The 21,595-nt window shown below is 34.6% G+C and overlaps 1 protein-coding gene across 6 annotated transcripts in view; it reads left to right on the top strand.

The window, feature by feature from the left end:
• Positions 1 to 21,595, top strand: part of Gish (casein kinase I gish) — a 30,206-nt gene that overhangs the window by 7,794 nt on the left and 817 nt on the right. For 2 of the 6 annotated variants that reach the window (XM_070306010.1, XM_070306011.1), the window contains exons 2-8: positions 14,325 to 14,365; positions 14,462 to 14,531; positions 15,693 to 15,859; positions 16,197 to 16,431; positions 16,687 to 17,006; positions 18,309 to 18,389; positions 20,694 to 20,800. In XM_070306010.1, the coding sequence (XP_070162111.1) occupies positions 14,325 to 14,365; positions 14,462 to 14,531; positions 15,693 to 15,859; positions 16,197 to 16,431; positions 16,687 to 17,006; positions 18,309 to 18,389; positions 20,694 to 20,800 (1,021 nt within the window). Of the gene's footprint in view, positions 1 to 14,324; positions 14,366 to 14,461; positions 14,532 to 15,692; positions 15,860 to 16,196; positions 16,432 to 16,686; positions 17,007 to 17,731; positions 17,807 to 18,308; positions 18,390 to 19,536; positions 19,663 to 20,693; positions 20,801 to 21,126; positions 21,449 to 21,595 lie in introns of those variants that run through there. The other 4 variants (XM_070306012.1, XM_070306008.1, XM_070306013.1 and 1 more) reach the window with 4 other exon arrangements.

The raw sequence follows: 21,595 nt of genomic DNA on the forward strand, positions 1-21,595 counted from the left end.
TTTCCTGTGTACACATATTTTACGTTGGAATTCCAGCTATATAGATGTACGTTAACGCTCAAGTTTTCATAACGCTTTCATCAGTCATACTCTCGTTTCCTTGCATTGTCTACGGGTATCGATGTAAAAATCTATTATATTATTTTGCGCATCGAATTAAAGTTGGGTGGTTTTTTTTTTTTTTTTAAGATTTGAAGCTATTCAATCTTTATGCCAACCGAGAAATTTTATATTTCCATTTTATTCTAGACAAAGTAGAATCAGTGTAAAATTATTTAAAGAATGAGGATGGAAAAGCGTTTAGCAACTCTTTTCGCGTGAAAAACTCTACAAACTTTAAATTAAAATGAGTACCTGAATATATATTGTACATAAGGTACGGTAAATCGATAAAGCCAGGAATTTTAAAGCAATGATAGCACAGCTGGCTTATATCGCATTCATGCAATTAGTTGCATTACGAAATTTCATCGATAATATAGAAATCAAGATCTTTGATAAATCTTTATTAATCTTTATTTTATTTTGCTTTGGCGTGCGTAGATGTATATCTAGATCGCAAACGAAACTTAATTATTCTAGACACTATAATACACTCGTTCATAAATCAACGGTGCTGTGTGCGCAATCAATAATAACGAAACGCTACGGCTATTGACGTAATATTGACAATTTGTTGAATATCACACGATTATCGACGAAAGATTTCAATATATTAAAATGATCGAAAAATAATACAAATACAAAAATTGCAATATAAATGCCATCTAGAGTTATAGCATTTTTTTCGTATTATAATAAAATTATAAAATATCTAAAGCGTGAAAAAAGAATTTTCCTCTAACAGATGTGATTTTTAAAGATCAGTTTCGATTAAATATTACAGAAATCCGTAACATTTGAAAATCACATTAATCTCTATTCATTTTTCATTGCGTAAAGAAAGCGCTATGAGCAATTTCTTTTTATTCCTTACAGAATTGAACGGGCAAATATAAAAATATCATATTAGAAAATACGATGTTAAATATCGTTCGTCGACAAAAGTAAAGCCGCGAACTTATATAAACTAAAAATAAATTTTCCTAGACACTTAAACGTGCCAGAGAGTTTCAGAATTATTCATATTTCCGGAATTTTACCGGACTTCCGTGATAATAATTCAATTTCTCCATTTAAGCAACGAAAATTCCGCGTTCCGTCTTTCTCTGCGATCCGTGCCTACTTTTTATTTATTTCCTCCGTCATTTCTTTCTCCACCCGCGCATTTTACATTCTCCTCTTCGTCCTGCCCTTCCCCCGCTCCCACCACCCACCACCCATAACGCGTCGGCTTTGAATAAAAATTGTATCGCGTGCCCTATTGAAAGTATCGCAGCGTCGCGCTATCGTATCGAAGTGCATGTGTGCGTCGAACGTGGCGCATTCGCGCCCGTGCAAGTGCATCATCGCCGCCGACGTTCCGCGAGTTGTCTCGCGTCGCTCTCGAGTTACGTGCCGCTTGGCAATGACTGACGCTTGCCCATGCGGATTGCCAGTGATTTTGCCAGCGATGCCTTTGCAGGTAGCCAACTATTTAATCCTTATGCCAACCGAGAGATTTTATATTTGATTTTTATTCTAAACACACTATAATCAATGTAAAATTATTTGAAGAGTGAGGATTTAAGGAACGAGGAAAGCGTTTAGCGGCTTTTTGCACCGAAAACTCTACAAGCTTTAATTTAAATGAATCCCCGGATATAAACATAAGAGTTAAAAACGATAAAAATACGAATTTTAAAACAATTATAGCAATGTATGGTAATCGCGATGACTCTCGCGAATGCGAACTTCGACTTTCGATACGCATTTCTGATCTGTCGTCGGTTCAAATTCTTCAACAAACAGAGTCATTTCTAATTCTGTGATATACCCTGTGACGTTTGTAAAACGTTCTCTCCCGCGCATCCTATATATGCAGATATGTCAATTCAAAAGTCACGTGTATCGCACGTACTTTACATTTAACACTGGAGAAAAATTTAATATTCTCGACGAAATTATTTATTTACGATAATAAAAATATATCTTATTTTATAAAAGATTTGATTGTTTTTGTTTAAAGCTAAATAAGATTAAATAATTTAGTTGAGCGTCTAATCGCGTTTTTTTCTCAAGCTATCGATTAGATTCGTTTTTTATTCCCCATTATCTAACTAAACAATTTGATCGGGTATATTTCAAAATTTGATTTTCACAATCGAACATTTTTCCTAGTGGATCTTATCTGAATTTATATCTTCTGTCTGTGTGTGTTTGTTTTAGTTCTGATGAAAGAACTTTTGGCCAAAGAATTTCGATACCATTTGTAATTAATTCTGATAATTTATATGTGTCATTCCGCGCGAATTTATTCGATACAAATGTTACTTGACTCATGCTACAATTAGGTCGGTGAAATATCATAACGGATTTACGTACGCAAGTCGATTCATTGCACCGACGTCGTCCTTACGAACGCAACACGTTCGTTATATAGTCACCGTTGCCTCTTACATCCGCAACAAACTCCAGGAATATCTACGCGAAAGTCAATATCTCGTCTATCGAGAATGCGTTGGTGAAAATTTATCTTAGGCAGAGAGTACATAGTGCGATCTTTATATATATACATAAGCAAAATATCTCTTCACAAAAATATCGATTCTGTAAGAAATTATGTACAACAAAAATTGTATGATTTCAAGATAGACATTTAGTGGCTATAATAATTTTGTTTTATGCATAAAGAATTATTTTCAACATATTAAATAAAATAAAATAATTAAAAGATTTTTTTAATCCTCTCCCTGCATCAATAACACTTGATAATCATGATATTAATATATAATATGGATTTTGATACTCCACCAGTTGCACTAAAATTTAACACTTTTTTTTCCGATATATGTAAATAAATGCATATGTATATGAGTGTATGGATCTTTATCGATGAAAAAATAAAGGAAAAATGAATAACAAAAATACGAATAAAAAAATATGAATAATATTCAAATTTTTAAATGTTTTCAAACAAAGAACAAAGAAACAAAAGATTAAAAGAAGATATTTCAGGATTGAAATGAAGTTTGAAAATGCGTTAGTCGGTAACGCCCCAAACGCTGCTGCGTGCAAGTCGCGAGTGAAATTAAACTCGCCTGAGAGACGGAGAAAGCAATCTACGATCGGACGTCCTTTTTTTTTCTTTTCTTTTTTCTTCCAAGTGCCCACGAACAATAGATCCGACGAGAGCATCGTGATGAGGCCGACCATTTTTACGTGTCCTCGTTCTGTCACCGAAGGAAGAAATTGTTGCCACGGATGCGGAGAGTTCGCGCATTAGATCCGGAGGGGAAGGGGGCTTGTATACAATAGCGAGGTCTTCCCGACGACGATGGCGTCTTTTAATCCCGAGGCCTAAGTGTGCGCATTTAAAAAATTCCATTCCTTTGATCGTCTATATACAAGATGTTCCTCAACGAAGAATGCTTTATGTTACTTGTTTTGCTGCAAAAGTTACACATTCTCTCTCTCTCTCTTTCTCTCTCTCTCTTTAATTTTTAACTCGTATAATTCGAAATTTATCGAAGCTTCTATATTTCCAACGAAGAGAAATTGATTCTAAAATTTATCCAAGAGAAAAGGAGGGAAGGGGGGACGATAGTTCTGGGACACCGTCTACATGCTAAACAGCCGACGCGTTTAACGCTATCGATGCGATACTCGAGAAGAAACGTCGCTCTTCGATGATGATTCAAGAGTGCCTCATCCACGAACCAGTTCATTAACCTTTGCTCGGCGTGTTGAAATAGCCTCCGTTTAAGCTTTTAAGAATCGTTTCTGACATAAACAACGTTTCGTCGAAAAATTATTGGAAATTCAGGATAAATATTAACATCGGGGATACCGAGAATACGCTTATCGATAGCTCCACCAACACCCGCCGTGTTCCTCGTCGACGATCGGTCTCCGGCTCTGCTGCACGTGCTGGTACCCTGACCTACATTCACACCTACATATCTAAGTCTATGTCTCTACGACGGTCGATCGCGCCATCGCATCGTTCGTTCGCCGCCGACAAGAAGTCGGCTTGGTAACCGGACGGCCCGATTTATAATTTTCGAAATTGCGGGAGTAGCGCCTACAAAAAGAGAAAGAGAGAGAGAGAGAGAGAGAGAGAGAGAGAGAGAGAGAGAGAGAGAGAGAGAGACGTCCGCGCACGCGGTCCGCCTCTAGCTGTCCTACATTTCGCTCTCGCTCTTACGCCTCGCGTCATAGGGCGTATCGTCAGACCTGTTGCGCTCTCCTCTCGGACGTTTGCTTCCTTCCTCGCATTTGAATCCGATAGCGATCCGGTCGGACGAGCGCAAATACGAGGCAGATGCTCTAGCCGGAACGTGGAAGCGAAAGCGTTTGTTTTAAGCCCCGCGTTTTCAAATCAACTTTACGAATTCAAATTCTTCGACCATACAACCAACGTGGCCGTTTGCACGTTTTCTCAATTGTCATTCATTGACAACTTGAAATATTCTCAGGAATTTCTTTTGTATCTAAAAAAAAAATGAGGGAATTCTTATGGAATTTTATTGAAACTTTTTTGAAGGAAATTAAAAAAAAAAATTCTCCGATGATCTTGCCCTCATATTGTAAACAATTGAACTGAAAGCCAAGTAAAATAATAAAATAAAATCTAATCTTTTTCGATATTTTGAGCTGCGAAATATTATATCATTGTAAATGAGCGTAAATTGTTTAGCGTATGTACAATCAAATTTCGAAGTGCAAATATGTATTTTGTCAGAGAGAGTCTCTCTCTTTCTTACTTCGGCGTCGCTCGAGAACGGATGCACGAAATTAAATTCGTCTAGCTGGCGACATGTTTTCCATTAATGCTCGTAGCATAGAAGTCTGAGTGCTAATTACACCAATTCCCCTGTTTTCTCCGTCCCTGGCTGACTTTACGCGAGGCTGGAAATGGGTCGAATGCTGTCGCATGGAGCTCTATACAGAGCGTTCTACTTCTATCGCATTATTTCCTAATGACAGATTCTTTGGCCAATTTGAAGTTAATAGAAATCATAAAGCGCATACCACGTTCTACGGTACTATTTTTGGACGACAGGTTTCTCGACTCAATCGACCTTTATTCCTCGATCGAATATGGAAGATGCCTACAATCTTCGAGTATTCAAAAATTAAATTTATTAAGTAGAATTAAAGAGGAATTTTCGACTTTAGCTAAACTTCAAGGGGGGAGGGGGAAACTTACATTTACTCTGTAATTTATATTTTTCGAGTAAATAAATTTTAATCAAGTTTTAACTTGAGACGATTATGTTAAACGTTGGCAAAGTTAACGACCTTCTTCGGCTTTCGCTAACGAAGAATCGATTACAAATTGATCGAAGAATCTGCTCTTAAAAATAATATGATGAAAGTAGGACACTTATATTGGCGGCGATATAAGAAAGTGACGAAAAGTGGAGGGAGATCGAAGAGTTCAATGAGCATGAAATCGGAAGTTTGCGACGTGAATATATATGTCACATCGTCCTATATTATTGTTGACATTGCTGGAATATCAGATGTGACGTATCTCGCGCGTATATATTTCATACATATTTTTTAGACTCTGATACTTTATCTCCGGATTAAACTGAGCCCCATAAATGATTCTTGGTAAAATTACAATTTCTGTACTAATATGAAAAACAGTTTGTCGTACGAATAATTAAACGAGATGTTATATGATAGCCGCATTTAGTACAACTGCGAAAAGAGCTTTCTGAATTTTTGAATAACTTTTTTTTTTCCAAAATTTTACATGAACTGCGAGAGGAGTTTCCTATTTTTTTTCATCAAAATTTTACGTGGCTACGTTTGTTCACAGTTTATAAAGTCTTAGATATCTTGCGAGAGAAAGCCACGATTTTTTAAAATTAGAACGTCACCAGATTCAAATAAAATTCCTTCTGTAATTAATTTACAAAGTGTTGGAAAATTTCGTTGTTCGCATCTTCGATGATAAATAACCCCCTTTAATCGCGCGTCACGAACGATAGTCATTCTTATCGACCCGCTGTTTCCCCTTTTCTTTATCTTAGAGCGTTTTTCCGCACACCTCCGATGTTCTTCCATACTTGTGTTAACCCACGGTTATCGTTACAAGTGATTTAAAAATAGTCCCGTACGGCCCTCATTTTGCGTATCATCGGAAATTGCCGTCGAGTCCTTAAATCAGTGTCGAATTTCCGTATTAATAAAAATACGTCGTTCTATTTTCGCCGCAGGCGTAGTCGTAATCCGTATTATTGGCTCTTCGTGGTCCAAATTAATTTAATGGAGAACAGTTGCCGGGCAGTTGTATCTGTCGCGTGTATTGGAAAATTATAGAAAAAAGCCAGAGAGGCAACGTACATGCATTCGCAATCAAATAGATCTTTTATTAAACGAATCTCTTGATTGAATGTCATTTTAGATAGAAGACGCACTGCACTGTTTATAAGCTTTCGAATTTATTACGGTATTTAATTTCGAATCTTTTTGTAACTTGTAAAATACAGATCAGTCTGTAAACATATTTTTACTCTCGCAAAACAATTTTTCTCGATAAATTATAAATATTTTTTATCCCTTTTTTTACATAGTCGCGATACACTTGGAAATGTAGTGGCAGTCTTAAAATAATAATAAAGCACGTCGTATTAAAAAAAAAAGAAAAGGCTTATGCGAAGAAAGACAGATTGTTATTTTGGAAAATAAAAATTTAAATAATTATTAAAAATATCTTTAATATAAGTGGAATATTTTAACTAACTAGTGTCTCTTGTCATAAAATAACAATCATAAATATAATAATATACATGGGTCTTATCAGATTTAAATAGCACATGGATAGGATCCTGGATAATCGGATTAACTGGATAACTCATAAGATCTATATATATATTTTATAAATATTATTTATTATGAATATTATTTTATGGCGGAGAAGATATAAAACTATAGTTATAGTGTTGAAACGTTCCACTTATATCAAAGATATTTTTCATAATTATCTGAATTTTCTAAAGTAAAACAACCTGTCTTTGTTCTCTCTTTTTCGCTTAAACCTATTATACATATATAGCTTTTTTTTTTTAAATCATATATTTTTATTTCGTTACTCGCGCCATATATACCATATATATATATGTATATATCGAAACATTTAAACGGCAATATTCGCGGACAGTAATTTATATTTTAACATAGCTCGATAGCTTCTGGCATCAACACTGGCGTCGAATTGCACGTGTTATGCGGTTCGACGTTTCGTTTGCAACACCTGCAGCCTTCTTCTCTCTCGCTCGCTCCGTCACTCTAATATGTTTTTCCGTTGCTCGCCTTAGTGCCCTCGGGAACCATCGACCGTGTACCTACTTTATGCCATTTCTCTCTCGAAGCTCGAACGCGTTGCCAGTTTGTGGCATTTCACGCGGCGAACAGCTGCCCCTAGTAACGGTCGGAGAGACACATCGGCTGTCGAGGGATTCTCAAGGTCCTACGTCGGCCTGCCATACTTTCGAAATTATCTTTGCGCATTCCCTATTGTGATGTTCTATGGTGTAAGAGATCTTTTTTTATATCACGCGATACGCTGTATGAAAATTAATAATATTTTAATAATTATGTAATGAGATAAAAAATACAACATTGCTAAAATAATGTATAATGATATAGTAATTAAAAAAAAAAACTACATACAAGAATATAATTTTATACGTAGAACAATTTAACTAAGCATAACATTTTATTATTGAATTATCAAGTTTTATTGTAAAGTTTATATATTATTCGGTTTTATATTATTTTATATTATATTTTATATACTTTTAAGTAGAAAGATATTTTTTTTTAATTATACGAGAACATGTTACCTCCGAATTTTTTAAACAAAGCTTTCTCTATGAGGAAGAAAAAAATTTTCTTTCTAATTCAAGAAATATTTATGTATATAAATTCTTCTTTGAGATTGTTCTACAATAGTTATAATCACACACACACAATAATGGCTCTTGTTCGTTCTCGATCTTAATTAACGACACACATCTCCGTGTTCCGCAGAAATATCCTCGTGATGCAACGGCACGTGGCGACAATGTTTCTGACAATATTCAACATGCAAAAATTTTATACTGCGAACACGTGAGTAGGCAACGTGACGAAATATGCTTCGGAGGAAACAAAAGAGAGAGAGTAATCAAATTGAAAGTAATTGAAACAAGTGACAGATAGGTTTCCCGTACAGTTACATATTACGGTGTATATATATTTGTAAAGCCCTTGTCGAATCACTTATACCGTCGAAAGAGTTTAGATTACTTTAGCAACAAGAAACTTTTATTATTTAAAGAAACCGAAGTTTTTTTTTTCTCGCATGCTTCTATGAATGACAGGATACTCCTGTGAATTGTGCGCGTCTATATTTAATAAAGATGCCCAAACTGTTGCACAAATATAAAGAATCAATACAATAAATTAACAGGATGTTAATTATTAATTATAATAACATTATTACTATTATTACTATTAAGATACTATAAATTAATAACATACATTATAGTTATAAATTAATAATATGTTATAGTTATTATGAATTAATAATAGTTATTACAAATTAATTATATATTTCGACTTAAACATTTCCTTGTAATAATGCGATAACCTAACTTAATGAAACGAAGCATCTTCGATTTTCATGACTTTCACGGAAGCCATGCTATCAATCTCTTTGATAGCGTACATATGACTTGCGAAACCGCGCGATATCGATTATCCTGGATAACGAGTGTTTTTTTTTTTTTTTTTTTTTCCCCTAATAAAGTGCAATTTTTTTATGTATCGCTTTTTCTATCTATTGCTGTAATTAATACTCTATTGCAATATTTTTGTAAACGAAAATAATATATAAGTATCTGAGAAAATACAATAGAATATATCAATAATAAATCTAACAATAAGATCGACTGTCGTTGTAAAAATCGAGAAAACGGATGCCATAACTCTTGCAAAGTGAAATCAATTAAATTTGTCAAAATTATGGATCATCGCGAAATTTTTGAAAAAAAATTCTAAATTTGAATTTATACGTTAATTAAAATTTTTTTTTTCCATTTCTTAATTTTGCAGAGTTTTTTGGACCTTTACTGTTACACTGCTTCTGATTATTAAATAACGCTTGGGGAAATATTTAATTTAATTTAATATTTTGCCGCGTTACCTGTCGCTATTTATTTCTTCAGCGCCGTCTGCTTGCTTGTTCGTCGCGCGATATCGATCTTTTTCAAAATTCGCGACGGTAGATATTACCGTAATTAGAAGCCATCGGCCGGATTGTCGTTAATAATAGAATAAACAGTTTCGCGAAACTGATAGAACGGGACGGATCAGGAAATCAAAATCATTTCTCGATAATATACACTGAAATATCTGTCTCATTATAATTAATTCGATCTTGCTTTAAATGTAAGATTACGCCCGACGTGAGTATTCGAAAATTCATCTTCGTGGAGTCGTGCCAGATTCGTCAAAAATGAAATAGATTGAAGCGTAAGTACTTCCAGTGTGTGTCATCTGATCTCGCGACGTATCTATCTACCGATTTGCCTCAAGGTGTATGATTAACTTTGAAGCTTTGGCACGGATTCGTCGAAGTAAATTCTTCACTATAAGCATAGTCTATAAACAGATCTTTATACCGGACCGTCACCGCTCGATAAATTTTCGCGAATAAAACATCTCGCTAACAACTTGTTTTACAATATAATACGCGACGATAATGTATAAATTATTACCTAAATCAGATACGTAACTAGATGAAGATGTACAATACTTGGCGATATATTATAAGGCATTTTTCTCATTTGGGGGGGGAAAAAAAAATCGAGACAATTACATTCTTCAATTTTTTTTTCTCCATCGCTTCGCTCTTCCATCTTGCAATTCTGATAATGAGACGAATTATCCCAGGCGTTATGCAATTTCTCCCGAGACTACGGATACTTAGCCGATACATGTAGAGTAGCGAAGGGGTTAAATCCTCCCACACGCGTGCACACACGTGACTCACTTGCGTGTATCGTAATAGGAATATTCCATTGCATGGGGATACTACACGTGCGTGTGTATATTTCGCGCACCATGGCGCACACTCCCTCTTCTCATGCCTCTCCGTGACTCAATCCTTTCAACGTTCTCTTTGTCTTTCTCATTGTCTCCGTGTACTCGTGCGTTAATCGCTGGTTCGGCGAGAGCGGGAGGACGATTGACGAGGATGGATGAAAGAGAGCGAGCGGAAAGGGATAGGGGATCAGGGTCGGATTTCCCATTAGACGCCGTAGTAATGATGCTAGTAAAGAGCGTTTATCTTAGGCTCGGAAGAAAGTCTTCTAAAAAACAAACAAGAAATAAAAGATATAATGAACGGATAAGCGAACGCTACCAAAAACGATTTAAATTATCGAAGATCGGGTATATATTATATACTGGGTGTTCCAGGGTCACTGTACCATCTACTAATAGCGGATTCTTAAGATCATTTGGAGACGATTTTTTCTTAACGAGAATGTTGAGAAAGGTCACCGTATTTTGCAAGTTTTCAATTTTTGCCATCATATATCTTTGTAATTAAGCATTAAATTTATTTTTATTAAAGTAAACTCTCTCTCTCTCTCTCTCTCTCTTTTACTTGAAGATTGTAGATTTAATAATCTTTTAACTCCATAAAATTTAATTTGCGAAAAGCTTTCCTTTTTGAATCGCTTATAACGAAAATTCTTGATGTCTAGAAAAATCGTATTTTGATTGATTTTAATGATCTTAAAAATTTATTATTAACAGGTGGTGCGATGACCCTGAGACGTATGTATATATAAGAATTTTAAAAATTAAAAAAAAACTTCCACATTTTTCACATATTTCCAATAAGCGCTTGGGAGACAACAAGACGCTGGTTTTTCAAATCTTCTCGTGTTCATCTTGCAGGCCGAAATAAGCTCGTTAGGATCTTAGAAACCCTTTCTTTAAACTTTCTTTAATACTCGGGCAGCAGGATATCAGGCGATTCCGTCTGATCTTGGTCTGTTTCTTTTTCTTTCTTTTTTTTTTTATCTGGTGGGTCTTCGCGTTGCTCTTTGTACCTTCGTACGGATTCGCGCGCGTAGCCAGGGGTCGATAGTTTTCCACGCTTCTGTGTCGTGGTAATTTTTGCGCTCTCTGCGCTCTCGTGGCATCCGTTCGTGGCACCCGTTTGCACCGGTAAGACTGGTTATATCCACGATGAGTGGCCGCTCGATAAAGGATCCTCTCGGTGGCTCTTTACAGGCAGGTTCGATCGATCGTTCCCTTAACGCTCGTTGAATCGAACACTTCAAACGTGTCGTGCAAAAATGCCATCATTATTTTATATCATCAATTATGACTTATATTTTGCCGATATTACTGTCATTACTGGCATGCACGTGTTTCCCCGTATGTGATTACTTGTAATAAAATTATTGATTCAATATTTAAAATAGAAATATATATATCGTAGCATTTGACGATGGAAATTTTCGAGAAAATTCGTAGTTGGCAATTAATAAAAAAATCAATATTTTTACGATATTTACGTTTAACGAAATTACTCTTTCATGATTATAGTAAAATTTTCATAACGGGAAAACTGTACATTTTTATCGAGATAAAAAAAATATATTATAAGATAAAGAAGATTTTATTGTGATAATAGCATATGAAATTAATATGATGAAAGTTGCAACGATATTAATTATGATTTTACATCATTATCAGGCATATTATTATTAATGCATAAAAGATATATTGATTATAATTTTTTCTAAGAATTATATAAATACAATATTTATAAAAGTGAAAAAAATATATGAGATATTAGGGAATGGCATATGAAATTAATATGAGTCGCTATGATATTAATTATCATTTTACATCATTATCGTGCATATTATTATTAATGCATATTATCGTAGAAGATATATTGATTATAATGTTTTCTAAAAATTATATTAATACAATTATATAATACAAATATGAGACGTTAGGGAATGGCATATGAAATTAATATGATGAGTCGCAACGATAATAATTATCATACTATAATATTATTATTATTGTCATTGAGACACATCAGTTCAATTTTTTTAAAAGATTTATTAATACAATATTTAAGAATAATAAAAATATATATGAGGAGGATGCGCTATTGTCAGCGGTCAATTGTTGACATTATTGACATTCTCGCGGTATCTATATTCGACGGTGTTCATCGCTGCTACTTCCTGTCGAGGAAGCCACCGTTGCGGCAGCCCTATATATCACGCAAGGGCGTGGCCGTCTTTATCCGAAATAATTTGACGATGCGCAAAATGACAGGACGAGCGGGATACGAGGACCGAAGTAGCCGCGGCGTCGCGCTAATTATCGCAAAAGATATCGAGCCGCTAATTGCGGAACGCGCGCTCGACCGCGGACGCGCTCAAGAGTCATTGACCTTCGCTTCTGGCGAAGAGTTTCGTTCGTTCATTCGTTCGTTGGTGCGTTCCGGCCCGCATCCTTTATGTCTCCGCAGGTAGGTGCGCATACAAGCGGCCGCAGGAATGTGCTTTCGTCGAGCGACTAGGGGGCCTCGACGAGTGCTTCATTTTTTTTACGCGAACATCGAGTGGAGCTTTGACGACGCGTCATATATTATCCTCGCGCGTCAGTTTATAGCGTTATTTGGACGCGATTACGAAGGAAAAGCTATACACGTTCGCTTATATTTATATAAAAAGATGCAAGTGTGCGCTCACATGTATGACGCGCGCTAATTTTAAGAAATGAAACTCTCGATTCTCGTTAGGTAAATTGTAAGATTGGAAAAGAGAGGGAGGGAGAAAAGATCTCCATGAATTATATTATTATAGAATAAATAAGATTCGTCGTGTAACTTTTTCGTCATTATTATTCAACAATTTTATATATATATATATATATATTTTATTTTCACTATTTATTATTTTTGCTAATATATTCTTTACATTTCAATTTCGTTAGTCTATCTTTTGAATAATATTGCATACAGCACATTTCTATAACACGTTATTTCTTTGACATTTATATCTTTATTTGTGAAATGGGAAACTACTTAGTGCTCACGCATTGCATTTATTAGATTCACAACATATCGCGATGAAGCCTTTGCAGACAAAATTGAACTCTAACAAAATTGAATTTTGCGCCTTAGGTTTTTGCGGCTTCTGTAATGGCCAGCAAAACCGGTTGTTCCTTTATCTCTCCATAAGTCACGTATGATTATGAGACATATGTTTGTGCATACATTTTACAGCGTGTGTTGACAAAATTAAATTTAGTATTAAATATTGTGCATGATTTGCAATAAACATTGAAAAATTTCCTAATATAAAAAGTACAAGATTTTTATTTCTTTCTTATTATTATTATTATTATTATTATTCGATTTAAGACAGAAAAATATATTATATCGTAATCGTCCGTTTAATATTTAAAGTACTTTATTCAGATTTGTGATTTTTAAGCAGCTTTATCGATTTAGTTTAATAATTAATTTGACACAAAAATATTATTTTTTATATTCTTATATAAAATGTAATAAGATGCATCTTATAATATTGAACTTATGATATTACCTTTCTATACTTTCCAATGAGAATGGTACTTGATTGTTATATTGTTATATCGATATATCTTAGGATACAAGCCAAATATACAATATATATATATATATTTGTAATATTCTCCCTGATCAATGTTTTATTGCAATTCGATATGGAAGCAACGAATATTAATTGTTTTTATATTACACGATTATATTAAATCGTTCCCAATAAGTTTGTACAAGCGTTTAATGACCGACGACCATAATTCTACGGTAACCGCGTTGCACCGCAGCGATCTCGACAATCTAATTTTGTCACGTTGGCTGCAATCAGTACCATGCGCGGACCATCGCACGACATTTAATTATCGCGCAATCATATTGTCATCGAGGCATAATATCCATGAAACATCACATGGTTCGTATACAATGGCACAACCGTTGCGATTGAAACAGTTATTTCAGAAAGGATGTTGCACTCAGAATTTTGACACGCAAGAATTCGCAACATTGTATCAAAATTTTTCAACAGTATATTATATATATATATATATATATACATATCCATGTATTTTTTTTACACTAACATTTTTATACTTACCCATCCTTCTCCTTCTATTTCCAGGGAAGAACCTGTACAATAATGAGCACGTAGCAATTAAAATGGTGAGTGAAAGCCACAGGCATTTTATGTAATTGCAATACCTGGTGAAAAACTTTGTGAATTTTTACGCTAACGGGCCCTTCGTTTTGCTGCTACAGGAACCAATGAAGTCAAAGGCACCACAGCTACATTTAGAATATAGGTTTTACAAATTATTAGGTACACAGGGTGAGTGTCATTTTTATATTATTACTATTTGAATATATAATGAGATTAAAGAAATTGAACGAGAGAGAATCCATAGATATATTAAAGCAAAATTTGAAATTAGAAAAAATGTTTCAAAATGTCAAATTAAAAAAGCAGAAGCTAAAATAAATAAATAAATCAAATATATATATATATATATATATATATATATATATATATATATATATATAATATACGTATTTATTTAAGATATCTATAAAGAAGTGATATAGATTATTAATTCTACGACGCGCGTAAGATAAATCGATAACGTTCAAACTGACTCGATACTTTAATGCCATCAACTCTTTAATTTGATTGAAAATTGATTTGAAAAAAAAATAACTTTACACAATTTGACGCGATATGACATTTGACACGAGATGTTGATAATTTACTTCAACTTTCATATAATTCAGCAAAATCTTAGACAGAATAATCGTGCATTTGTAATTTTTGTATACTTGAGTAAAGTTTGACACAATTAACATTATGAATCGAGATTGTATCAGACATGTATATCGTGCATTATATCCAAAGAAATAAAGTATTGCATTTTCGTGTTCCGCATTTTAGCGCATTATTTTTTGATAACAGTATTTTTAGTTAATTTTTCGAGTCGATCTTTGCTTATCGAATGAGTCATTATTTATCGCAATCTTATAATTTTCAATTTTAATGAATGGAATGCGCATTTTAAAACGCGACAATATTTCTCGTCGATTTAACGTTATTTCCAATTATCTGTTTTCTCTTTAATTTATAAAAAAAATATTTTGTTTTAAACTCTGTCTAAAGAATTACCATTGCATATCTCAATTTTAAGATATAAAATTATATTAAATTCAGAATTTTAAACGCGTTGTGTAGAGCTGGTTGCAAAAATATTTGAAATATCACGATCCGCATTAATGCAAATATATGAACTTTATCCTGTGTATTCACATTATCAAGAACGAATTAATTGGAAATTTCGAACGTTCTCAGGCGGCATATATATCCTTTTTTGCTAACGAGATCTTTCGCCGTCGTAGAATTATAAATATAGTTGTACTCGTTTTGTGTTTCGTCCATTGGTATAATATCGTGTTTATTGGGGGTGATCTGGGGTGTGATCCATTTTTGTCGATTGGTATATAGTTCATAACACACATATAGAGGGTATACCGGAGGTGTACTACTTTGGCCCGTGCGGGAAGTACAACGCCCTGGTGATGGAGCTTCTCGGACCGAGCCTCGAAGACCTTTTCGACCTCTGCGGGAGGAGGTTCACCCTCAAGACCGTTCTCAACATTGCCACACAACTCGTAAGTCGCATTACTATAACACTTTAGGTCCGCAAAACTGACCGTCAAACACCTTTGCAGTTCGAAAGTCGACCTCAAACACGTCAGATGGTTCAACGAATCCCGCAAACTTTAATCGTCTGCCATTTCTCTTCAAATTTTCCTTTGTTCACTTGGAATATGTTTGAGAGATTCTTACGATGTTGAATTATTAAATAAAAATGTTTAAAAGAGGAAATAAAAATAAAATTATAAATTGTTATAATGATAAATTGCATAGCATGATGAATTTGAAAATAATCTCGTTTGTGAAACAAGGCTGACTCATATATATTTAAATAATTGTTCTTTTTTTCAGCTCCATAGGATAGAATACGTTCATAGTCGGCATTTGATATACCGCGACATCAAGCCGGAAAATTTTCTGATAGGACGATCCACTACCAAGCGGGAAAAGATCATTCACATAATCGATTTTGGACTAGCCAAAGAGTACATAGACCTGGAGACGAACAAGCATATACCGTATCGGGAACACAAGAGTCTCACCGGCACGGCGCGTTATATGAGCATTAACACGCATCTTGGCAAAGGTAACGGACGTTTACTTTTGTTTCGTCGTGTGTGTATATGTGCGTATGCGGTGCATGACAAATCGCCACGCGCTAAACCATCACTATGCGAGATGGCTTGCGAGAAAGTGCGACGAGTGCTGGAACTGTTACATTCTCAGTAAATATCATGATGTCGTTTGGATATAAATTAATGTCACAATGCATCTACTCTCTAAAAAAAAATTTTATAGCCAAAAGATATATAATTTTTGACCATACTATTATAATTAATAGAGCAAAGCAGAAGAGACGACCTGGAGGCGCTGGGTCACATGTTCATGTACTTCCTACGTGGCAGTCTGCCGTGGCAAGGGCTGAAAGCTGATACGCTGAAAGAACGCTATCAGAAGATTGGTGACACGAAACGAGCGACGCCAATCGAAGTGCTCTGCGACGGCCATCCCGAGGAGATGGCCACGTATCTACGCTACGTACGCAGATTGGACTTCTTTGAAACGCCGGATTACGAGTACTTGAGAAAGCTCTTCCACGATTTGTACGAGAGACGTGGTTTCGTCAATGACGGCGAATTCGATTGGACCGGCAAGACAATGGTACGTGTTGACTGCTGATCCCGATCTTTATCTTTTTCACGCGGGATCAATGTTATGCAAAGAGCTTTGGCAAAAACTTCGGCGAATGTCACGTTTCAACATTGCTTTTATTTTGTACGCGAGAAAACAATGACGTCAATATATGCATGTTAACTTGTTTGTTACGTAAAGGAGAGACGATGATAACAGTCGCTGCCCCAATAAGAGAATACGAATTGATAACTGTGATCTTGGCGCGTTATCGATCATATTTTCTTTTTAATAATGTAAAAACAAAAATTTTATCATTTGCGTCTTATTTGTTTGTCATTGGTCTTATGTAATTAGAAAATCTTGCCATTAAGATGTTATTTTAATTTTTGAGATGGATATCGCAGAGAACATGTTATCTTCTACGATATCATTAGTATTTTCGAGCAATGTATTTTTAATAATCTATTTTTTTTTTCAACAATCGATGTTTCTTTCTACTTTCTAAATCGAAGTTATACCAATTTTTCATTGGTTCGTTTTCTTGTTGATTATAGTTTTATTAACAATTATTTTTATAAATGAAATTTTTTGACGATTTGTCGGAGAAAAACTTCGACACAATTGGGTAAGTGACTCGTCCCGCCAATGTTCTGACAGACCCGCAACAAAGAGCAACACGCTACCGACGAGCAGTTTCACATCTGATTCTTAACGTTTGCATGCTGCCCTCCCTCTCAATGCACTATCTCTAGCCAAGCAACTTTGAACAAATGAGAGCGCTGCGGATGGCGGTCCCCTCGCACATTGGCAGAACCAAATCCGACAAGGTTGGTGGTGACTCGAATAATGTCTCTCGCCAAATAATCGACCCCATATAATTAAGCTTTGATATTTCCGCATATTGCAATATAGTCGCTTATTTAAAATAATTTATATATTTTTTATATATATTTTATTTTTTTATATTTTTTTATGTATATTTTATTTTTTATATATATGGCAAAGAGTACGTTGTTTCATTATTATAATATTGTAACTGATCGTTACTACAGAGAAAGAGAAAGGGAGAGAGAAAGAGAGAACTTTCACAGTCGATTGATTTTATTTAAATATGGATCTAACGCATTATGATGTCATAGGTCTTCTGTTAAGCATAAATTAAAGTGCACAGTCCTCATCAATAAGTCTATCTGCCCGCTTTTCAGAGCTTCAAGTATGTTATCTATATACAATGTGAAATACATAGAATGTGTATAATAACGGCTCTCGCTACAGACTTTCGTCTGGTATATACATATATATAAATAAACGTTTTCTCTTTTATTACAGTCCACGCCCGTCGGATCCCTTCAAACTGGCCAGGAGATCGTTGTATCGCCAAATCGTGATCGGCATCCCGCCGCTTATAAGGTATTGCTTACGTTTTCTTCGCGTTTCTTTTTTCTCTCTCTAAAAAAAAAATAATAAAAACCAAAGCATGGACGTGTAGCCTGTCTATTTGTTATTCGAGTTAACCGCATGGATACACGCCTCATTAGCGAAAAGATCAAAGACAGAATTTTAACAACGACCTTGATTCAGATTTGTTTATTCCGAGAAGAAAAATCATTCAGATGGAACAAATAATTTGAAAAGATTCAGGGGAGCATTTTTAACAATATTAAATGGCTAGATCTCGCGAAGAGAGAGAGAGCAGTATTATGAAAAAGCAATTATATTCATTATCGTTTCTCTCTACACGAATCCAAAACGGGCATCAATTTATAGGAGTACGATGATTTTGAGGAGGATGTAATTCTCATGATGGATGAGGTTCGCTTCGAATTGCAAGGCCAATACGTAAGCCAATCTTTAGGTTGTGCTCCAAGAATTGACTTCTTCATGCATGCTTTATCTTATCAGTAGAGAGGGGAGACTATGCTACAATGTATAGCCGGAAAGATATCCGCGTTTTATAATTGTGTTATTGATGTTTTTCTGTCCATAAAACAAGGTCGCACGAGGCTTAACCATTCTGCAAACTCGCGTGCAATAAATAAATAATTGATAAATAAATAATTGATGAATGGGAATCGATAGCGGTAATAAATTTTTTAGACGTTATTAGAATTATTAGATGATGGACCGTAAGGTGCTCGATTTGGAATCTGCGATAAAAACTCATGCACGAAGAAGTAATTTTGACACAGTTGTGCTTTAGTATTGTTGCCTTTGTTTGTAACTAGTTGAAGCCAGAAAGACTTTTCCATCTTCTCATAGTTTATCCAAGTAAAGTGCATAAAATAATATATTTAAAATATAGAATTCATAGATAATTTATTTTTCTATTTTCGAGCAGCGAACCATATATTCATCTTTCATATAGAAATTAATATCGGATTAGGTTTGTTTCTTATAACATTCTATTGGGCGTTCGCGTTTAACTCCATATCACACTCGGAAAGAAAATTTCTCTTAAATGTTCTCTTCTCGTTATTTTCTTTCTCTTCTACTGTCCTACGAATCCTTCGGAATTGTTCAACGCGACGCAACGAAATTGTCATGCTTGTTCCTTCAGGATGTGACAGGTGGAGGGGTGGGAGGTGGGGGCGGTAAGGGGGTGGGAGCCACGTGGCCAGATACTGTGAAGCAATCAGGAGCCGGTGGTACATTGACACCTGCTGACAGGCACGGTTCTGTACAGGTGAGTTTACCTGCGCATCTTCCTTCCTTCTCTCTCATGTCATTCCGTTTCTTAATTTCCCAAAAGCTTTCCCTTCCTCTTGAACTTTCTTTGCAGCTTTTCTCGTTTTTTTTTTCATTTACAATCGAGTAACTTATGTTTTACGAAAGAAGAAATATGATTTTTATCGATGCGATGTTCAAAATGATGTATTAAATTTACAATTTCGTAATCTCTTTTATACAAATCTCGTAGATTCCAAAAAAATATAATATCTTTAGAAATCAGAAAGATACATGAATCGATAAGCCAAATTTAATGATGAATTATTATTTACATTGCCTTCTCCTAATTCTGTCATCTTTCTTGTCTCTCACTCTCATAAACGACGTATACGTGTTATCTCAGTCTATACAAAAATTGTAAATTGTTCGCTCTATTTCTAGACAAAGCATCACTGGATTATGGTCAGTTAGAAGTCTGTGCAATTTGATTTGTTGCAGCATGTTGTCTTTTGTGTCGATTGCGATCGAGACACTTTTACTTACTTTCTTTGATTGGACATGAAATACTAATCCGGTATTATAGTACGATCACTTGTCTCTTCCTTGCACTTATAATAACAGAAGCGTCATCGTCACGTATGACTTTTGAGAAAGATAAAAGTTTGTCACTTACGTCTCTGTTTTTATTTAGAATACTGCTTTATGGATCCTATGTATACCAGCGATAATCTCTCTTCTTTTACATTAAATTCTCACACATCCCCTTATAAGATCTTATTTGAATATTTGTGTAACTTGTGTGCAAAAGTAGACTTTTGGATAAACTGATTTTTTTTTTTAAATGTATTATTCCTGCGTAGTTTTCTCTTTCTGAAAATTCAACAAGTAGTGCAAAAAAAGTATTTCCCTAATTTTCACATCCAAAATAATACCGGAAATATGAGAAATATATCCGTCTAGATAAATCTGTTCAATCCTTTAATGTTGAAAACCCGTATATTTATTTTCATATTGATTTGCAATAACGCTGTACAACGTTGTACGCAGGTGGTGTCATCGACTAATGGAGAGCTAGCCAATGATGATCCGACCGCTGGTCACTCCAATACACCAATCACAGCACCTCAAGAAGTGGACATGATCGACGAAACCAAGTTAGTAGCAGTTTGTTTCATCACAATTTGTCTTTTTCTCTCTGTTGCTCCAAATCCAAATTTATGAAATGGATAAGAATATGCAATATGTTTGATAGATTCAACTTATGTGCATGTATTATTTTATATGTGTGTGTATGTGTGTGTGTATATCTGCAATTCTCTTAAATTTTCTTAGAATAATTTTATTTACCTATGCACCGAGTAAAAATTTTTCAACGTATTGAAATAAGAATTAAAAGACGTGATTATACATATATAAAATTACATATATATATTATAAAGAAGTCGATATATTCAAATTGTGCATGTGATATTATTTTCAGACAAGTAACTCGACTAAAATGGAAACATTGTCCCCGATGTGGAAAGTTGTTGTTCCGATCTTTCCAAGCGCACATTTCCAGCACCTCTCCTACCCTCATTCCCGAACTAGGTTCGTTACATCAATTCAACTGGTCAATCCAAGATTTTTTGTCTCGCAATATAAGAAGAAAATATCATATTCGTTAAATATTTCATACATAATAGATACTTGTATTTATTGTAGAAATCTTATTATATTAGATTAGTAACGCAAGATTAGTGCCGTGAACGATATCAAAATATAAAATTTCAAAATATGATCAAATATGCCTTTGATGTAATGCTATTTAGAATATCGCATAAAAATATTGCGATTATTATTTTGTAGTATATTTATAGTGTGTGTGTGTATATATATAATATTTTGTAGTATTTGCGTTTCGTTTTACATTTCTAATAAATCACGTTTACAGTTTTCGCGAGATTTAA

Source organism: Polyergus mexicanus, unplaced genomic scaffold (assembly GCF_030449975.1).
Source record: "Polyergus mexicanus isolate NDT 795.1 unplaced genomic scaffold, iyPolMexi1.0 SCAF_13, whole genome shotgun sequence".
Lineage (NCBI taxonomy): Eukaryota > Metazoa > Arthropoda > Insecta > Hymenoptera > Formicidae > Polyergus > Polyergus mexicanus.